General features: G+C 38.9%; 1 protein-coding gene across 1 annotated transcript in view; it reads left to right on the top strand.

The window, feature by feature from the left end:
- The window catches only part of UVSSA (UV stimulated scaffold protein A), a 67,398-nt gene that overhangs the window by 33,461 nt on the left and 13,423 nt on the right, over positions 1-20,514 (top strand). Inside the window, exons 9-12 of the mRNA XM_035889381.1 lie at positions 10,598-10,775; positions 12,050-12,202; positions 17,081-17,264; positions 18,125-18,236. Coding sequence (XP_035745274.1) covers positions 10,598-10,775; positions 12,050-12,202; positions 17,081-17,264; positions 18,125-18,236 — 627 coding nt within the window. The remainder of the gene's footprint in view (positions 1-10,597; positions 10,776-12,049; positions 12,203-17,080; positions 17,265-18,124; positions 18,237-20,514) is intronic.

The following is a 20,514-nucleotide window of genomic DNA, read 5'->3' as shown; positions in this document are numbered from 1 at the left end:
GTGGCCAGCAGGTCGAGGGAGGGGATTCTGCCCCTCTGCTCTGCTCTGGTGAGACCTCACCTGGAGCCCTGTGTCCATCTCTGGAGCCCTCAGCACAAGAAGGACATGGAAGTGTTGGAGCGGGTCCAGAGGAGGGCCACAAAAATGATCCGAGGGCTGGAGCACCTCTGCTATGAGGCCAGGCTGAGAGAGTTGGGCTTGTTCAGCCTGGAGAAGAGAAGGCTGCGGGGAGACCTGATTGTGGCCTTTCAATACCTAAAGGGGGCCTATAGGAAAGATGGGGAAAATCTTTTTAGTAGGGCCAGCAGTGACAAGACAAGGGGTAATGGTTTTAAACTAAACCAGGGTAGGTTTAGACTAGATATAAGGAAGAAATTCTTTACACTGAGGGTGGTGAAACACTGGAACAGGTTGCCCAGAGAGGTGGTGGAGGCCCCATCCCTGGAAGCATTCAAGGCCAGGTTGGACGGGGCTCTGAGCAACCTGATCTAGTTAGCGGTGTCCCTGCTCCCTGCGGGGGGGTTGGACTAGATGACCTCTTGGGGTCCCTTCCAACCCAAAATGTTCTATGATTCTATGAAAAGAAAGCTTTAGGGAGAGAGAAAATCTTGTTTCCACTTGAGCTTCCCCACGTTCCAGGCTTTGCTGGTCAGCTGTCGGTTGCATTGGCTTTTAAAGCCTTAAGGTGGATGAGGTAAGGGATGGAACTGCACAGCTTCTGACATCGTTCTTGTGCCATAGGCAAAATTTGCTGCTGCCACCAGGGTAAGAGATTCCTTCCTTCCTGCAACTGGCTACTGATGGGTTTTCTCAATTCTTGTCTGTGTCTCAGTGCATGCATTCCTGAACTTGCTTATGCAATGCTACTTTGAGGTACAGGGAAGTGCTATTGCCATTTCACAAGCAGTGACATGAGGAAGCCTTCTGACATGGGAATATTAGCATGAAAGCAGTCTACTGGTTATCAAGTTTCATCCTTATCCAAAATTATATGAGAAATGACTGCACAGTCAAGAACACAAACCATTATTTCAAATCTGGTTCATCAGATTATTTCTCTTGTGTTTGAGCCTTAAGCCAAAATGTTTTTAGGTCCCTGATAGCTACTTCAGTGGTTCTCATCGCATCTTAAAGCCTGCTTGGGATTTCTTTCATATCAGGATCAAAGATGCAGTTCTAAAATCCCAAGGGTTAGTTTTATCAGTTTCAGAAATTCTTCCCTCTTCCCATCCCAGTGATGCACCTTTGTGGGTTAGATGTCCCCACACTGCCTTTCCTAATCTGATGGTGTCTGGGTCGTGCCTTTCCTGTGTGTTAAGTAGCATTCTTTTTTCCTTAGTATGAAATGCCATAGCAACATGGGAAAGAAGGATTATACCCCAATTGAACAAATAAGGTGTACAAACCCAGACTATTTCCTTAGTAGAGAAGTTGCCACCTGTTTTTTACATAGACTTAAGAGTGATTCAGACTACACAAGCTACCCAGTGCAGCTCTCATTGCGCATTTTAGAAACGTGGATAAACTTGCTATTGCAACCATTCGTTGAAGGTTTGGGGGTTTTATAGCTTTTGCATTTTCTCTGAACATTAAAAGGCCTGTATTAGAAATAACAACAAAATACTGCATAGACTAATGCATGATTGACTTTCAGATTTAAAGCAGTGAAAGTCTATGCATTTCAGGGCATTTATTCAGAAGATTGCGCTTGTTTGTATACTTGTTTGTATACTCTGTACCTGAGCAGCAGAGTTCCATGCGTATTGTTTTTAAAAGTTTTATTCTCTTGACTGGCATCCACCAGGATATGCAGGGGACACAATGATTAAAAGCAAAACTGCCTCGGAAATGTGGAACATAATAGAATCATCATTATGGATTAAAAAAAACAGGAAAATTAATTACTAATTTATTGGAATCTGATTCTTTTATTCCCTGCAGAAAAGATTTTCTAAGTGCTTTTAAATGTTTTTGTTTGTGTGGTCAAATATTAGTGTTTTATCTGTGTCACGTGAAGAGCAATGACACTGAATTTGAAGCCTTGCATGTTACCTGACCGCATGCATTGCTGTGTAGCTTCACTGTGCTGACTCTCTTAGCTCTACTCATCGCGTTCATTTTTGATGTAGGAAGTAGGAAAACTGGTTTTAGGTACTGCATACAATGGTAATGTGCTCTTTTATCCTCCATCTAAATGAAGTTTCTCCCATAAAAAGGCTGTTTTGCTGTTTTATATAACAGATTTAAAGCTAAACATGGCAAAAAGAGCATGTATGCAAGTGTTGATAAGGCAAAATAGAAACAACTTATTTTGACCTGTGAAAAAAATACAGCTTTCATACTGGTCTTTTTTTCCACCATAGAAGCATCTAACAGATTTAGTTGTTACTGAATGATTACTGTTGATTTTACAGTTAGGTTTTCTCTACTCTGTGGGGGTTTTTTTAGTAGTACACATGAAAATCTTCTGGAAATTGCTGGGAAAAGTGTTGAGTTAACATCCCTAACTACAACATCTAAACATCTCTGGAATGCTCAGTGAAAGACTTGTTTTCAGTGCTTATTAGTCTTCTAGGAAAATACTTTGGTTAGTTTTCTTTTATTAGGATTGATTAAGGTTCCCCAATGGTAGGCACATTTACAAACTTACTAAAAGTCATTTTGTAATAGCTTTTAAAACGTTAGGGTGTTGATAAAGTCTAGGCTTCCACAAGAGAGAGCTTGACTATCATGGCAATGACCATGAAGTAGACTTGACTCAATGCGAATAAGAGAACCCAAGTGTGGGATTGGTACAGCAGCTTCTGTTGCTAGCAGGTAGCCACCTTTCATACAAAATGTAAGGTGGGTTTATTTGGGGCGAGATGTATGTCTGAAGAGCAGTCCAGCCAATCGCTTTCATCAGCCACAAGCCATAATGATGTGCATCATTGTGATTAACCAAATGATGGTGCCTTACCTTAGCCGTAATGAAAACAAATGTTTTTGATTACTTTATTATTTGGTAATGAAGTTGCTGAGGTTCTGCTGGCTGTTGAATCACTAAATAGACATGCATGTGCTGGCTAAATGGAAATTAAAAACGATACTTAAGCTTTTTCCTTCCTTACTACAATGATTTCTCAGTTTGTCTGAGTTCCGCTTTAAAAGCCTAATAGCTTTTTAGTCTGGTTTGATTTTTCTGGTCTCCGTACGTCAGGAACCTCCTGAGGGAATTCTTCCTGCATGTGAAGAACATGGAGAACAATTTTACATGGAAAAATGGCTTAGTAGAGACCATGGTGAAAACAAACCTGCAGACTTCAGAGAGTATGAAACGCAGTTCTCAGGAACTGAATTTGAGACTTAGAATTACACTGTCTAGGCTAAGTAAGGACTTGTGAGTATTACTTGACTTGTTTAAGGGGAAAAAACAAATCATGTTTGGCAGGGGGAAAGACAGACAGAATTACCTACTCATCTTTCACTGCCCTATGAAGTTTGGGTTCCTTTTTCCTAAATTTAGAAAATGCAATTAACACACAGTTGTGTTTCTCTCCCTTGACAAGAGTCCAGTACTTAGAATAAGTTTTCTATTAATATTACTATAAATTCTTAAAAAAAAAAAATCATAGTTAAATTATTGAAATAGCATGCATTTATTTACCATAAATGTATAGAAAACAGATATTCAGCATTGAAGTTAGGACCCCAGTCCAAAACATTCTATGATTCTATGTGTTGTGTGGTCTCAATTTTTCTTTGCATATACAACATTAGAAGTATTTAACTATAAGTTTATAAGTGAGGTCGCCTCATTATATTAGTATGTTTTGAATATTTTTGTATATGGACAAGCACATGTTCTGGATAGCTGTATTTAGGACAACAATTGAGTAAATCTTACTATAATACAGTATTTGGAATGAAGATAACTTTACCCATTTACTAATAAACGTGATTAGCACTTCCAATAAAATACTTCTACATCCACGAAGAAGTATCGACTGTAGATATTTCTTCTGATGCATCCTAATCAGTTATCATGCAAACCCTTCCTCACTTTCAGGCAAGGTCCTTCTATGTAAATAAGGTTCCCAGAAAATCTGACAGGACATGGGATATATTTGATTCCTACTAAAGTTCTTAGAAATTAACAGTCACTGCACAGGTTGCCGATAATACTTCTGAGTGATTTGTGACGGTAGAGTACCTCATCAGAACTGTGCAATGGCCAGAGACTGCAAAATGATAAGCAAGAAGTTTAAAGGATCAGGAGGTAAAGTGTAGAAAGGTTTTAACCTGAACTCTGCTTCTGTGATTTATTCTGATTCTTAGCTATGTTTGTAAACCAACAATAAATAGTGTTAATTAATGAACATTAACATTATAACAAATTAACATATTCTGTAATTCCAGTAAGCCAAACAAAGTATTTATGTAATGTTAATGAACTCTTCTAATTAACTAATATAGTAATAATCTTTTTTCTTTAATTTGAATTTCCAAAGTAGAATTCTAAAATTTTAGATGAACGTAAATGAGCAAAGGCACTGGGGGCATCTTTTCTGGTTGTTTAAAACCTCCGATTATAAAAGAACCCTTGACAACTTTTTGAAAGTAGTGTAATTTATACAGAAATATTAATACGTGCAGTTGCCCATGTGATAAGTTGCTCTGAGTTCACACACAGCTGATGTGGGCTGTGAGAATATTTACTAAAGCCACCTCTGGCATTTCAGCACCCTCCCCTAGCAGCTGCAGACAGCAATTTGTTTGGTGGCCTTCAAGGGTAAGACAAGAAGCTGTGTCTATCTAAAATTGAAGAGGAAGTTTTCTACCACAATAAATGGGAGGAGTTTTAACCAGTGTTATCCCATATGAATACTTCTAATGTTTTGTTTGTAGCAGATATTTGTGTTATTTTTTTCCTCATTTTAGAGTTCTGTGTAGATGAAGTGATACTAGCAAGAAGAGAGCCTGGGTTTGGTTCTTTGTGTTTTAGGTAGAGAGAGGTTAAATTTGATCCTAATTAAAAAAACAAACACCCAAATATTCCTTTAATTTGTGACAGCTTCATAAAGATCAAATATCTGTCGGGTATGAGATATAATTCAAATCTCTATCCCTTATGAGTAGCAGAACCTTCGGAGGTAATGAAATCTTCCTACCATATGATCACCTCAGTTCATTTTGTTCACACACCCATTTGTGTACGGAGAGGTGTAGCAGAACTGATCCTGAAACACCGAACCTCTTTGGAAGCAACGCCCCAGACATTGACCTGAACCCTCTGGTCTGCATGTCCATATGAAGCAAGCTTTGCAAAGTTCTGCTTACCCAGCAGTAAAGCTTATTGTGCTTCCCGAGAGAAATACAGGCAGGTTTTTTCATTATGAGCACACAGGAGGGTAAGTGGGGAAATATTGTACCTGAACTGCTGATTTTCCCAATGGTCTTAGAGAGTGTCTGTACTAATATAAATCACATACATTCGGCTTGACTGAGATTCAACAAATGGGAAACAGAAATTATTATGGTTTTTTGGAAAGTTGAAGTCCGTAATACTTGTTTATATTCTATCTCTGTTTTTTCAATTAAACTTAAGTGAATCTGAAGTAGCTAGATTTTGTCTAAATCCACACAGCTGAGGAAACCTGTGCTTGCTCTTTCTCTGAATTTTTCACTGAGGGGCTTTTATCTCCCCCTAATCCCACCATTTCTGTCAGGACATAATCTCTTTCTCAAATTTACATTTTAATTACAAGGCCAGCTGAACTAGCTAAAATCAATAATGTCAGCATTCAGCAGCCTAACTTCAGCTGAAACCCCAGCCTCTCTCTTTCCTTCTATCGATTTATCTTTTGAACACGGTCTGCTTTATTGCTTCAGGCAAATAGGTGCCATTTGGTCAATTTAAACAAAAAAGGGGATTTGAACATTTTTATGATTCTTTCTAAAAGCTGCTATTGGAACAATTTGAACCCAGGTACTGTACTTGTGTTAATCAGAATTCTCCTGTTCTGTGTATTTTGAGAGGAACTTTACTTTTAAAACTGCACTTAATCCCATCTGTGTCCTAAAAACAAAACAAAAAAGCCCACCCTGGCATTGGATACCGTTCAGCTAGGGCTGTCTGCATGGTGACTCTTGTCTTTATCTTGTTAGCAAAAACTAATTTTAGAAACAAACATTTTTTAAACAACCCACAGTAGAGGAGGTTTTACTGATGTCAGTGTGTTTACCTTTAGCCATTTTTCTATTAATGGTTTAAAATAAGAAATCAATGGGAAAATATTTTGGTCTTGTAACTCTTAAGAATTCCTATATTGATCTTTTGGATGTGATTTTTATCTATCTAAATGTCACATTGTCCATTTATCTCTCTTGCCTTTTCTATGTGTTGCTGACTGCTTGTCTCTGCTGTTCACATCCTCTCCCCCCCCAAATAAAAATCAGTGTAGTGAATGAGCAATTATGCTTTCCGTAAACATCGTAGGAAAAATTGGAATAAAACTAGGGTTTCCTGAGAACTTTTAATACATATGCATATATTCTCTCTGAAGAGGAAAAAAGGTGTAAGAGAGACATACCTGCTACCTTCTGACTTCAGGACACTTTCTAAATGTACACACACAAGTGCTCTCAAAACTGTTGCTTTAAAAAATGCTTTTCAGAAAGGTATTCTTGTCCTTAAAAAAAAAAAAAAAAAGAAAAGGCAATTTTAAATGCTAAATACAGCCTAAGCAGTTCTACATTACAGATACAGTCAGTCACATGTTCTTCTCAGCTAACCTTGTTCATGCCAAAGGGCCTGTTCGTTCGGAACAGTTTCTGTCATAAAAGGAAGTTTACTTTTCCAAATCCTGATGATTCTAAAGCGTGCTTATAAAAGAATCTTTTGGGTTAAGTCTGTTCCACTTTGATACAAAGCACCTGCAAAGGGCTTTTTCTCTTTCTGGCCTGTGACAGGAGCCGAGATGGAGGTCTGTCCTGCCCCCTTTCCAGATATGTAAGTTCAAGATGGCTCCCTTCAGTGAGGTGTTAGGTGCTGCTGAAAAAAACACTTTTATGGAGGCACCACTATGCCTCTTGAATGGCAAGTCCCCAGCCTAATAAATGTCATGAGATCATTTAGTTTGCTATGTAGCCTATATAGTCCTCTGCTTAGTTCCAACCTATTATGCTTATTTATAATTTCCCTTACTGCTGGTTCTGATGATTTTGAGACCCTTTTCCAATGCACAGATTAGTCCTTTAAATAATTTTTTTTTTTTTAACAATGCTCTTTAAAGTCTTGTTGACTTTGGGAAGGGAAGTTAGGTAACAAGATAAATGTGTGGTCATCATTTTATTAGAGATTGTGATGTGAGCATGACTGAGTAAGGGAGCGGTAGTGCCAGGCACGTCCTCAGCATCACCAGCCAACAGCAAGATCATAGAATCACAGAATGGTTTGGGTTGCAAGGGACCTTTAGAGGTCATCTAGTCCAACCCCGATGGCTTGTCTGTCTACAACTGGTAGGCAGGTTCTCACCTCCCATCTGAGGACATAAAAATTAAAAAGAGGTGATCTCTCTTTGCATCACAATCCATGCTAACGTCAATTCCCAGGAAGGATGGGACAGCTTGAGCAATGCTGTCTTTCACTATGCGCTGCCTTAGGAATGTGGGCTTTGGTTGTGGGATGCTTTCTGGAGAGCAGAACAGGGAGTCAGGGGAGAGCTGAGTTTGACACTGGCTTCTGAGTGTGGTGAATGTCTTTTTGTCCGCTCTGCTATGCTTGCTGCCTGCAAACGTTTGGATGGTTGGGTACTTCCTGAAGTCTTTCTAGGACAGCCACAGGACTGGTACTACTGAAATACCCAGTCTCAGATGTGTGTTCACTCCTGTGGGGTATCTACATGTGACTCAAGTAGCCTTTTCTTAGGAAAGGTGGAGTGCATCAACCTGCCCGAGCTGGATCTGGTCTCCCTATGGACGTGGGGAAAATACTATCACACACAAATCTCATCACGAATGTACTTGCCTCCCCTCAACCATCTTGTTAAAATGGTCCACATTTCTCTTTGTCATGCACTGGATAAGCAGAAGGAATGTATTGAGTTGCCATGGGAGAGCAAGGAGGAGAAGTCTCCATGAATGCTTATTAACCGCTGATGGCTAGTGCTCTCTCATCCTCTTTCCTTCTCCAGATTCTATTTGCTTCCATCCCTTGTTTTGAAAGGGGAAGGTGAGCCATCTGCCACGGTTGTAGTTACTGGCCCCTGCCCTGAATTGCCTTGCCCTTAGAACATTTTCCTTCATTGTTACCAGTATAAGCCGTACTAGAGAGAGGCATGGGGCCTCGGTCTTAGAAGAGTCCTCATCCTTGGTAGTATTCTGGAGCTCTCTCTTCCCTCTGGAGACAGCTGTATTCAGAAAATCTAGGAATGACTGAAGTGGCCATTTGCGGTATGTAACAAAATTTAAAGGCTATGCAAGCCAGATCCAACTGGATGTCTGCTTTTGTTTCACCTCTCCTTCTGAGGGGCTCTAGCTTTGTGGATTTCAAATTGGGATTGTTGGCTCCCACTGGGGTGAGGATGTCCAGGAACTACGTTAAGCGGCGGGTTGACAGGGCATCTTTCTCAGTGCCCTGAGCTTGGAGCCTTGGAAATCCCTGCTCAAGGACTCAGCTCCTGATCTAGGTACTTGGAAAGTTTAGACCCATGTGTACCTAGGGGATGGATCTAGAAGGTTGCAGCTCAGCAACTTGACCAGTGGCTGGAGTCAGGCAATGTCTTCTGTGTGGTTGCACCCCATAGGTTACAAGGAACACGTGGTACAAATGAACCCAGGTCAGGATGAATTACTGGAAGACCTTATAAGGTAGAAAGAAGGGGTCAGGGCAGGTTGCTCTGATTCTTTTATTTTTTTTTTTTTTGTGAAAAATATGTTTTTCTCAGAAATGAAAATATTTTGTGCACCAAGGCTACTTGCCTCTAAGGGTCCTGCAGTTTCCCACTCAGAGGGCAGTTCGTACCACCTTAGCTTTTCCTTTTTTAGTTGATATCTTGTTATACATTTAATGATTAGCAGAGCAAATTAGCAAAGCAAAAATACTTCTGGATACAGCTTCAGGGCTGGCTAGAAGTGGGTAAGAGACTAAAAGTCCCAATTAAGTAATGGCTAGAACACGTCAGGTAAACTCAGGTTGCTTTTCATAAGAATGCTGAGATAATTTACTTAAAATTTTAGTCTTGTGAAACCATGACTCTTTTTTGAGGTGATTTAGTTTTTTGGGGGGTGGGGCCTTGCATTTCAATCTCTTACAAATAAGCTTTCTGATGGGGAAACGTCTATTACGTTAGCGTGAGGGATCATGTCTTTCCATTTTCAGCTGTTGGTGGCTGAAAAGTTCTTGTTCCTACGGCCAGCTGATAGAGTTGCTTCTCTAGCTCAGCAGGTAGAGGTGTGTGCTGTCGAACTGCTCAGCCTACCTAATCACATCGTTACAGTCCGGGCTGGCTGTCTAATCTAGCTGTATAAAGTAATTAAGTTGCCCCACCACTGAGCTGCCGGTGCCAAATGTCAGTGCCCAGTATTGCCTTGCAGTGGGCTTGTTCTCAGGTGTAGCTTAGGCATTTACTGTCTCTTGAGCCTACTCTGTGGGTATGTTCATTGCTTCTGCTAGCACTTAGGTATTTTATCTTGGCAAATCATGTGATTTAGTATCTGTGAAAGAAGAATATTCTCTAGATAATTTAGATAATTCAATTTGTGGATGTGTTTAGGAGTTGAAACTCAAACTATTCTCAGTGGTGTTGCCCCTTAACAAATCAGGAAGAAAAAAAAAAAAAGAGATCTATTTCTTTTTTTTTTTTTTTTTAATATTCTCAGCTCTGAAGGGTCAGTATGGTAACCGAGAATCATGAAAGAACATGGATGTCCCTCACACACACTTTGTTTTTTCACTGGGCGTGCTTCCCTGCCAGCCGTGCTGGGTGGTGATGGTTCCGATTCTTGTCAGTCGTGTGTTGCAGTGAATGCCCCCACCCAGAACTGGTTTCTCTTTGCCAGGCTGCAAGAGTTTTAGCAGGATGTTTTGCTGAGACACCACAAAGAATTAATCTTGGCACCTAGGAGGATATGGATGTATACCTTCCCTTTTGCTTTCTTCTGCTCTCCAATATCTTTTGGCACTCTAGCTGTTAAACAGTAGTGCCAATAGTTCCTTTTTTCTATTTTACCTTGACATAACCTTAAGTACAGAAATGATGTACAAGCAAGCAGATGTGACACTAGAAACTTATAGACAAAAAGTAGTATTGAAGTTTAGGCAAACATTTATTGTTAAAATCCTTCTTTCTAAGGTGAAGTAACGTCATTCTTTGTTGTCACACTATGTCATACAAATTTCAGTTAGTTTGCTGTAGTTAGTTACTCAGTATGTTTCTGTTCCAAAACAAGAAAAATTTCACAGGTAGAAATATCACTCTGAATTTGAGTGGAATTAATATCTAATGCAAACTGAAAGCAGCAAGACGTAATCAGCATCGTGAGCTGTTTTGCCCTACTGTGAAGCATTGAGGGTGGAAGAAGTGAATTGCTCCTAAATATTGAGATTTTTTTGCAGGGCTAGAACCTCAGTCACCTCCAAAAGCACCGGTGGGGAAGACATCAGTAGGACCAGCTCCGCAGAGCTCCCGTGCCCAGCTGAAAGGGAATGAAGATGAACTTGATCCAACCTGTGCAGCTGCCACACTGAAACTTATTAGAGACAAACTACCGAAGTTACCACCTCCACATGCCAGGTTATCTTTGTTTTCATTCTCATAGAAACCTCTTGCTCTTACTTGTGTTTATTAGTCACAAAAGCACACAGAGAAGCGCTCATGAACTAGGCAAGCTGCTAAGGCTGTCTTGGTTTCATTTTGAAGTTACAATTCTTTTACTGAGATGTACATTCACTGCTTAATATTGGGGATTTTGCTAGTGATTGAACGGGGCTCTTAAGGAATCTTTTACTACTCAGTTTGGGTTTTATTTGTGTAAATGACCTCTATAAAAAACCAAAACATTTCCTTCTTTTATAACAAAAAAACCACCCTATTCCCATGTATTGGAGTAATTTTTGGTTTGCAACTAAACAGAACATATCCTAATATTAAATTAGAAAGTAGTTTCAACCATCTCTTGGTTCCTGGTGACTTGTGCTGGCAGCGCTGCCTGGAGGTGTGTTTTACTGATTCCAGAGATGTATTTGTTGTCAATCCTATACAGCGCTTGGTGAAACTCCAGCCTTGTCTGGCATTTATCTGTGATTTAGGGATAAGACTGGAGTAATCTACTTAGTGACATATTCCTGAAAAGACAATTCTGCATTGGCTGGGAAAGCCCCCAAAACCTAGCAAACTGGAATATAATCTCAGAGAGAGAAAGGGGTTTGCTGCATTAGAACTCTGGAGTTTGGAATATTCAGGAGTAAATTTTTATTTTTAATATTTAAAAAATTAATGTTTCAGTAAGGCGGCTAAGACCACTTGCAGCTCTATCAGTGAATAGCCAAGGTCTCCATAGTAGTAGTCTGGTTTTTGAGGACTGATGAATTCTGTTGTGGTGTTGCACAATGAGTATTACAAGCCTGCAAGGTGGAATTTTGTCAACAAAAACAAAGACTTTGCAATCTGTGTGACTGCCATGCAAACATGGTCATGAGTTTACAGAAGCAAGATCTTCCTAAAAATGCTTTGCTACGTCAGTAGCTCTTGTTACAGTACAGGGTGTATGATCCACTGCTGCCCCCGTTAGATCTCTAGGCTTCTACACCCATGGTGTAATACATTTTATCTAGCCTTAGCTGAATGTGCAGTTAAGCATCATGGTGCAGTGTGCTGTACTTAGAGCGTGTAGTGTTATGGTCTGTATCATTTTCAACAAAAAAAAAAAAAGGACAACCCTGTAAAAGGTAGTTATAGTCCTAGATCTAAGATAATATTAGCGTTGGTGTGAAAATCTAATGAAAAAAAGAGAAAAAGTTGTTGTGATTGTTGCTGTTCTGTATTGACTTTTCATCAATTTTCTCCAGTGGCCCTGCAACTACTGAGCCAGCAGCCTCAGAAGAGCCTGACAGTAAGAGAAGAAAACTAGAAGAAGAAAGAGCTAAAGCTCCCCTCATGCCTTTTGGATTAGATCTTCACTACTGGGGACAGGATCAGCCAAGTGCTGGGAAGATTCTCAAGTAATGCTCTTTTTCTTTTAAGACAAATTAAACAAATATATAGATTTACTTGTACTCAGAGGTCATGCAGTGGGGTGACTGCTATTTCTTTTGGTAATTACTTTTCTTCTTTCCCTTGTGCTGTAGCACCCATAAACAAAGCCAGAAATCCTACCTTAAAATGTTATTTGTTTGAGAAGACGTGATACTAATTAAATATCCTTTGATGCTTCAAAGCACATTTTTTTTCTGCTCTTTCATGTTTGTGTATTATTTGCATCATGGCATCGCTTACTCCAGTTTAAATTGGTTCCTCATTATGCAAAGTGCTGTGCAAGTGCATGATAGACGGTCCCTCTGCTGGGGACTTTACAGTCTAAATAAACAGCAGACAAGGTAGGAGAAAGGCTGGGGAAGGTGTCAGGGGTGTTTTTCCTGACTTTACAGAGTGGTAACTGAGGAAATTGATATGCTTGTTCAGTCACACAAGACATAGGTGGCAGTTACAGGATTTGAAGTTGGATATCTCACTTTCCATTCTTGTCTGGGAAGGTTCTGTGTTTCTTGGACATGGAGCATCGCTGGTTTGGGGAGAGCTTTAGCAATGCTGGGGAGGACAGATCGTAGGTATACATCAGAACTTGTTTCTAGCAGTCAGTTTTTAAAACCCCTTTTTACCACTAGTAAAAAGTGGGGATGCAAAGTCCTCCCTCTACGTATAAATTTCAGTTCAGTCCACCAGAACTTTGCTATCAGTATGTGCCATACCTGGCTTGGAAAAGGCAAAAAACATTGACTGGCAGGGTTGCAAAGTGAACTCACGTAATCTCAGCAGTATCACTTAGTTTATTTTCTTATCAAAACAAACAAAAAACCCCAACCCATGATCACAGTGTGAAGACAGTGTTTGCAGAAAAAAACAAGAGGAAATTGTTGCCCCTGTACCTGCTTGTATAAAATGCTTGAATATGTTTTAAATTGTTGAAAGGCAGTGAAATTTGATACCTAATAGTGCTTTAACACAGTCACTCCAAGCTCTGGCTTCTGTCTGGTGTGGTGTAAGCTCTTCAAAGCCTATAAAATGGTTAAGATTTTCAGCAGGGCTTTAAGAAGCATTTGTCTGTGATAGTGCCAAAAAGGTAGTAAGGCTTTATTTTACATTGCAAATGAGTTATTCAAGTCATAAGTGAAATCAGAAGCATATTTCACTGCCTGTCTGCCTTGTGCTGTACTGTTTTATTTTTATGCTTTCCAATAAAATAGAGGGCACACTTCTGAACCTTATAGTCTATAACTACAGATATGCCAATCTAACTAAAGATAATTTAAGTAACTCTGCACACAGGATACCACTGACCCCTGGATATAAAATATATTTATTGAAAAATTAAGGTATTCATTGGCCAACTCCTTTAACTTTTCTATATGAACACATACTGTCTCTATAAGATGCTTAGGAAAAAAAAAACCAAACCCAAAACCAGACAGCACATATGGAATGTGTATGGAATTTGAATTTTTAAAACCTGAGGTGGAAAAGTCTTTCCCCTTCACCTATTTAACACTACACTTACTTAATTACAGCATTTACAATAAATTAAGATTTTGATAGTGCGAATGTAGCTATCAGGAAGGTGATTTTGATGAAACGTCATCTTTTCTAGAAGGTGACAGTAACTGTGGGCTTTACAAAAAGTTTGGGCCGAACCATTTTTCCCCACTTCCACCTTCACTCACACAACTCTTTAGTTTAAGAATGCTTAAAATGAGTTTATAAAGCTGTAGTAGTACTTTTTGGGGGGGCAGTGGTGTATATGCACAGTGTTGTACTATGTAGAGATTGCTATGCCAGCTTAACCAACTATTTTGGATAGCATGGACCTTCCAAACTCATCTACCCTCTTTGAATTAAATTAGAGGATCAGAGTAAATTAGCTGGTGCAGCACTTCTTTGAATTAGCTCATTTAGGGCTTGCTCCAGGATCTCTGTATGCATCATACTGGTTTTAGAATTTATATTTACTCAAGCTTTTGATAAGCTTCTCATCATCTTAGGAATGAAGTTGATTGATATAGATTTGTTGAAAGAGTGCAACACTTTTCCATGAGCTGGACTTTCTTTTAGATTTCAGTTAACTTCTCTTTTACTCCTCCTAATGTATAGCTATGTAATTTCCATTACAGCCTCTGTTATTTGTCTAGATCAGTAACACTCTATGAGTGTGAGTGAGGTGGTGTTCTTCTAGTTGATTATCTGTTCCCCTTTTGATCCTTCTTACAAAAAGGTTTTACTTGTTACATGCATCATTTTTTCAAAGATCTCATGTTCTGCCTTTTTAAAGCATTGCTTAAATTACAACAGCAGGAAATCCGAAAACTTTGGGATTTAGTACCGTTCTGTTCTTTTCTCACATGTTGGGTGAAAATAATTTATATGCTTGTAGTAAACAATAATATTTATTAATATCTGTGCTTAAATTGGGCTATTGTAAGTCAGTTCCCAAATACTGATCAATGATATATAGAGTAAAACATGATTTTAATTTCCTTGAGATTTATTTGATGCAGTACTTTTGGGAGTGAAGTCAAAATATTTAATAGAAAGTTTTCCTAATTGGAAAGGTTGGCATGCACAACTGTTAAATGCTTCTGCATTCTCATGTAACTGTAATTTGATAATTTAGAGGGGGAGGGGAGTTCAGACCACCAAAGGACACAGAATTTACTAAAAGATTCTGTAAGACTGCTTTGCACATAGAAATCCTGCATGGTGTCTTTTTAGGAATGCTTTCTCCTCCTCGTGTCTGTGAGGTTAGTAACACAGAGCTAGCAGTCAATCTTGTTTTCAGGATTGTATTAAAACTAAGCAGATAAGAAATTTACTTCACTCTTTTATTCCATGTCTGTCCTACAGTCTTGCCATGTAATTTCTGAAGCTGAAATACTGTACCATTCAAATGTTTAACTACAGTTGTATTGGTATATTATAAAGATTCTTAGAGCTTTCTTGGTGGGGCTATAGTTTGCAGAATTATGTGATTGAAAACTTTTTCTTTTAACCAAAAATTATGGAAACATATTACTATGCTTAACGTTGAACCAGCCCGCACTACAACTCTTCCTTTATTCCCTAATTTACCAGAAGAAAGTTATCTGTATTTATGGCAGGTTAGAATTTTTCTGGCACTAGTAAGGTGTATTCAATGAAGAAATTACTGGATAGCATGAATCTCTTTAACAAGAATTTTACTTGTTGAACATTTCTCTGATGATTTGGCAAATCACAGAATGGCTTCAAAATTGCTTAATCAGTTTTTTAACATAGTTCTAACCTCTTTACATAGTTTTAAATGATCAACTATTACAGTAAAACCAGCAGCTTTACATGTTGTAGGTTGCTATGGTTAGATAATTTCCTCCACTTTTTTTTCCCCCCTTTGTCATCTGCTGAAAACTTGGTTAGATAAAATTCATGAAAACTCTTCAGGACCACTAAAGTAATTCTTTAAGTATCGGCTCATGTGCTTTGCTGAATTGAGATCATCCTGATCAGTGAAGCCAGGGTTCACGTACATGTGGCTCTGCAGCCTACAGAAGGCAAAGTCTCAGAAGCAGGGATGACATCCAAGGATATTAATTAGTGAGAGGAATTGGATATGGATAGAGAAAATCCTCTCAAATCAGTCTGGGACTGATTGGGTGGAAGAGCTATGTGGAAGAAAGGGGTTGTAAAGCGTCCTTTATGAATTTTAAGTCCTTATCAAGACATCTGTCATCTAGATATCTCCATTTTGCTTGTAATAAGCAGCAGACATGCAGGCTGGAATTTTTTTTTGCTTAGTTCAGCTGTATTTGTGCTCTTTAACTTCATATTTCCTTAAATTTGAGATGGGATTGTTGTTGTTTAATTTCAGATCTCTTGAAGTTAGATATCTAAAGTTAAGCTGGTCACCCTAATTTCTTCCTCCTAATAATGAAAAGAAACATTTATCATCAGAGAGACAGTCATTGTTTCCTAAGATTAGTGTCTAAAACGCGTCAGGTAATTTCTCTCTGGGGTTGCCTGTGTCTCAATATAGACTATTGGCAGCCTAGGGTGGCTAAAATGAAATGATACAAATACTGTTGAGAAAATTTGAAAATACTACACCACTCAAGGGTCCTTGCTCCCCTTCTCTCCTACTTCCCATGTCTACTGGCATGGTACTAATCTTTATGCCAGATTAACGAAGAGTGTATTTGCCTGTATTTGTCTGTAAATATAGGCAAGATCTCTAATTTTAAAATAGATCTTCAATGGATTAGCTTAATTTCCGAGAGGAACGCCCCCTAGGTTTCTCAGGCTTATGGACACTGTATAGGAAAACCTGGAAGAAAGAATTTGTATAATGCTCAGCTGATCATTTGCTCTCTTCCTTGGTCCAAGTATATTGCAACATACTCTGATTTCAGCTTCTGCTGCTCTGCTGCCACAGGCATACAGCTACCAGGAAGAAGATCAGACAAGTTAAGATCAAACTGTTTCCTCCCTGGTCTGTCTTCTGTGTTTAATCATAGAAGTATTTATTATGAAGAATGTTAACTACAGAATTACAAAGTTATTCACTTAAATTGGATATTGGATAACTGACTCTGAGTTTCAGATCATGAACCGGAGCTACGGCTTGTAATAGGTTAGCAGGTTAAACAAGAAATCAATACTAGACAGGCTTTGGTGATATTTTAAAAACATCTTCGTAATATAGGAATCGTAAGAAATAATGGCAGGTTCCTAGGTTTTTCTAGTTCACTAGTAAAGCTTCCCTTCCTTTTACATGTAAGTTTACCGTGGGATGTTACTGGCATCTTTATGTGTTTTCTTACAACTTTGTGAGTAATGTTCTTTCATTGTTTTCCCAGATTTGCCTCTGAGCATCGATTTTGGGCACCCAGGGAAGTAGAGGAAGAGGTGGAAAATAAAGAAATAACTGAAATGTTAAAAACTAGATATATAACATTTGCTGGCAAGTTTGAACCAGTGAAACACAAATGTCGAGCACCAATGCCCGATGGAAGTCTGTGTGAAAGACAAGATCGGATTAAGGTGGGCACCAAGTAACATAACTTCCAGGGTACATGCTATGTGGAGATCATCTCCTTAAAACGTGTCCATGAAAGTTCATTTCACATTGTAAATATAGCTCAAGGCAGTGAAAGGAAATTGTATCTGGAGAAGTTTGCTGTTGTGTGCTTCATATGAGAAGCATCCTTTCTGTACGGAAGCTGTTTACATTTAAAGAACTCCCAAATATTTTGGCATTCATCATAAGTATTTATATTATATCTGTTACTGTGATGTTTGAGTACCTGACAGTGGAGCAGAAACAGTTAGTTGTTTGCCAAAAAGTTTTCCACATTTAGAGGCATATTTGCTACAAACTGTTTTTAGAAATGTGGGTGTTTCAAGGGGCAAAGAGATTTGATTTACAAATCAGGTTTTGTGAAAGTTGAATCCTACACAGCCTCAAATTATGAGCACTATTGAGCAGAAATACTTTGCTTAAATACTTTGTTCTAATATCCTTGTTCTTCCTGTATTACGTGAGATTGAAGGATCTGAATGCACTAAAATATTTTCAGTGGGATTGTTACAGGATAGGGATATAGCGTAAACAACAAAACACAGTGCAGCATTGGTGCCCTGGTTCCAGACTTGACAGGATGTGCTACTTGGCCTCTTGAAACTGGGTATTCATATCACAAAGAGCTTATTTCTTTGAGATTCTGAATATATTAAACACACGATGTTTAAGGGAATCCTGATACTTTCTAAAGGGGACTGGGGATCAAGTGTAAAGTTTTGTCGCTTGATTCTTGTGTCTGGCTCTAAGCTATGCTGAGTAACAGGTAAGCATTTTCATTCAGAAGTTTTGAGACTTTTTTTCTTTGCTTTCTTGTCTGAAGTGCCCTTTCCATGGAAAGATAATTCCTCGGGATGAATCCGGGATTCCTGTTAATGCAGAGGACAGAGCCAGAGAAGAAAAGATGCGGTTTGAGAAGCAAGCGGCTCAGCCAGGTTTGTGTCTGCATAGCAAAAAAAAAAAAAAAAAAAAAAAAAGTAAAACTACTAGTCAGAAGTGGGAGATAAGCTTTAAATGTAAGCATAATATCTTTATTGTATATGTGTTTGTATATATATTGTATACAATATTTACTATATATATTTACTATTATACAATAATTATATATTGTGTCTATATATTGTAGATGCGATATATACACTATATTGTGTCTACATTGTATATATTTTTCATATATTGCCTCTACAACATATTGTATCTACATTATATCTCTATATTGTATGCATTGCATCTACATTGTATCTGTATACATTGTATCTATATGTTGATACAGTGTAGATACAAGCTGGACAGCATTCTTAGTACACAGTTGGACAACAAATGAGACAGGCTATGTGGAGGAAGAGACACAATTATTCTGTTGCTGAAGGCACAGGTTGACATCCACAGAACTGGATCATATTTCTGTTTTGCTCCTAACCCCATTCTCTCATTTAAATTCCTGTTGATTTTAATTTGCAGATCATTTGCAGTGATTCTTGCTTATGTGGTAAACATGGATGCATGTGGACGCAGAATAAGGTTAACATTGCGTTTGTTCTTTATTTCCAGTGGTTATCATAATGTTCCTAACACTTCTCAGACAGACAAATTATAGCCTTTATCTTAAGGAACATGTTTATTAAGGACAATTAAACCTGTTTCCTGGGAAATGTAACTGTTCCCATGCTTCTGAAAAGTCATCTAATCTTGCTGGTCCCTAACAGTTGTGATTTATGTAATGTAATGATAATATTACTAGGATCACTGTGTAACCACAAATATTGGCAGAGTGGGGGTTTTTTGTCACAATGCAGGAACATGTTTTTCCTACATCTGTTCATATCTATCATATTCAATGTTTCCTATTTCTGCTCATTTACTACTTGTGTTTTAGAAGGACAATTCTTGGCCTTGTTGTGCTGTGCATCTGTGCAGCATGGCTAGAAAATACTCTGAACTAGGAAAGCCCTCACCTTGGGCTTTACTTTATTGGCATTGTGATTAGTCTGGCTGTTCTAATAGCCATGATGTGATGTTCATGATGGGCTTGAGGAAGGGAGCAAGCAGGGCCTTGCTGTTTGATTGTTTACAGTTTGCTGTGCAATACTCTGGATTTTGTTTTTAAACAATGGGGATGGGCAACAACACTAATAGCCTTCTCCTTGCATCCTGGCTGCTGCTTTGAGGCGTGGAACACTCTGGAGGGAAGGCTCATCCTTCCCCGAGATTATTTGGGCATTTTTAGCCAGCTCTGGACTTCTAGGTATGGAATGCAGGTGATCAGAGAGACGGAAACCAATGAATACACAGGCAGGAAGACTTCCAAGGGGAATAAGAGACTTTTTTGTAATAGTACAACTAAGCCTCATTAGTGATGGACAGAAGGTAGATTTTCACAGAGCGCCAGGGAGACTGCAACCAGAAAGCTACTGGAAGTTGATGGACTGCACAGCAAGATGGGAGAGAGGGATCTATCCAGCGAAGACAGTGTATAATCGGAGGGGACAGATTAGTTTTCAAAGCTTCTATTTAATCTGCCTTCCTCCAGCAGGTCTTAGTTTTCTCTGGTTTAGGCTATTTATTTAGGTGAGTAGTCTGCATTCTAATTAAACTTACCCATAGGCTTTATCATTTTGATATCTTGTAGTATGCTCCCTTTAAGGAGTTAGTTCCCTCTTAAGCTCTGACTCAGTATTTCACCAGTTTCAGTCATATATATATTATTAATGAGGTTACTGAACCTTCCACAAAACCCCTTCAGAGTGTAAAGAGCTGTGTTGAATGAATGTGCATTTAAACATGCAACTGACTCACCCAGTTTCCTTTAATACATATTTGGCCATCTTCGAATGACCGTGCTTGGCAATTGCCAGCACCATGCAAACGCAGCAGTTCCTGAACACCTTCTGGTGTCTGCATGTGTCAAGAAGTGCTACATTTGTAGGCAGTTTCCATCCCTGTCCAGGTGGAGCGAAGTGCTCTAAACTGGCATCCAGCCCACAGCATGGGCACAGATGGACTGTCACAGCGAAAACCAGGCCAGGGGTGAGGATGTGGTGCTAAAAAGGAAAGTTCCCAACGTAGTTATGGCAAACTAAAAGTAGCAAATTAAACTAGTAGGTGTTCTCGAGCAACTAGTTTCAAACTAGAAACTAATCACTTGCACTGAAAAACATTGATTTTCTTTTTTTTTTTTTTTTTTCTTCCCCTTTGAATTTCCCTTTCTGGGGG

Source organism: Egretta garzetta, unplaced genomic scaffold, assembly GCF_000687185.1.
Source record: "Egretta garzetta isolate BGI_Z169 unplaced genomic scaffold, ASM68718v1 scaffold682, whole genome shotgun sequence".
In the NCBI taxonomy this organism is placed as follows: domain Eukaryota; kingdom Metazoa; phylum Chordata; class Aves; order Pelecaniformes; family Ardeidae; genus Egretta; species Egretta garzetta.
The sequence above is the reverse complement of the archived record's forward strand: the minus strand, read 5'-3'. Positions and strand labels throughout refer to the sequence as shown.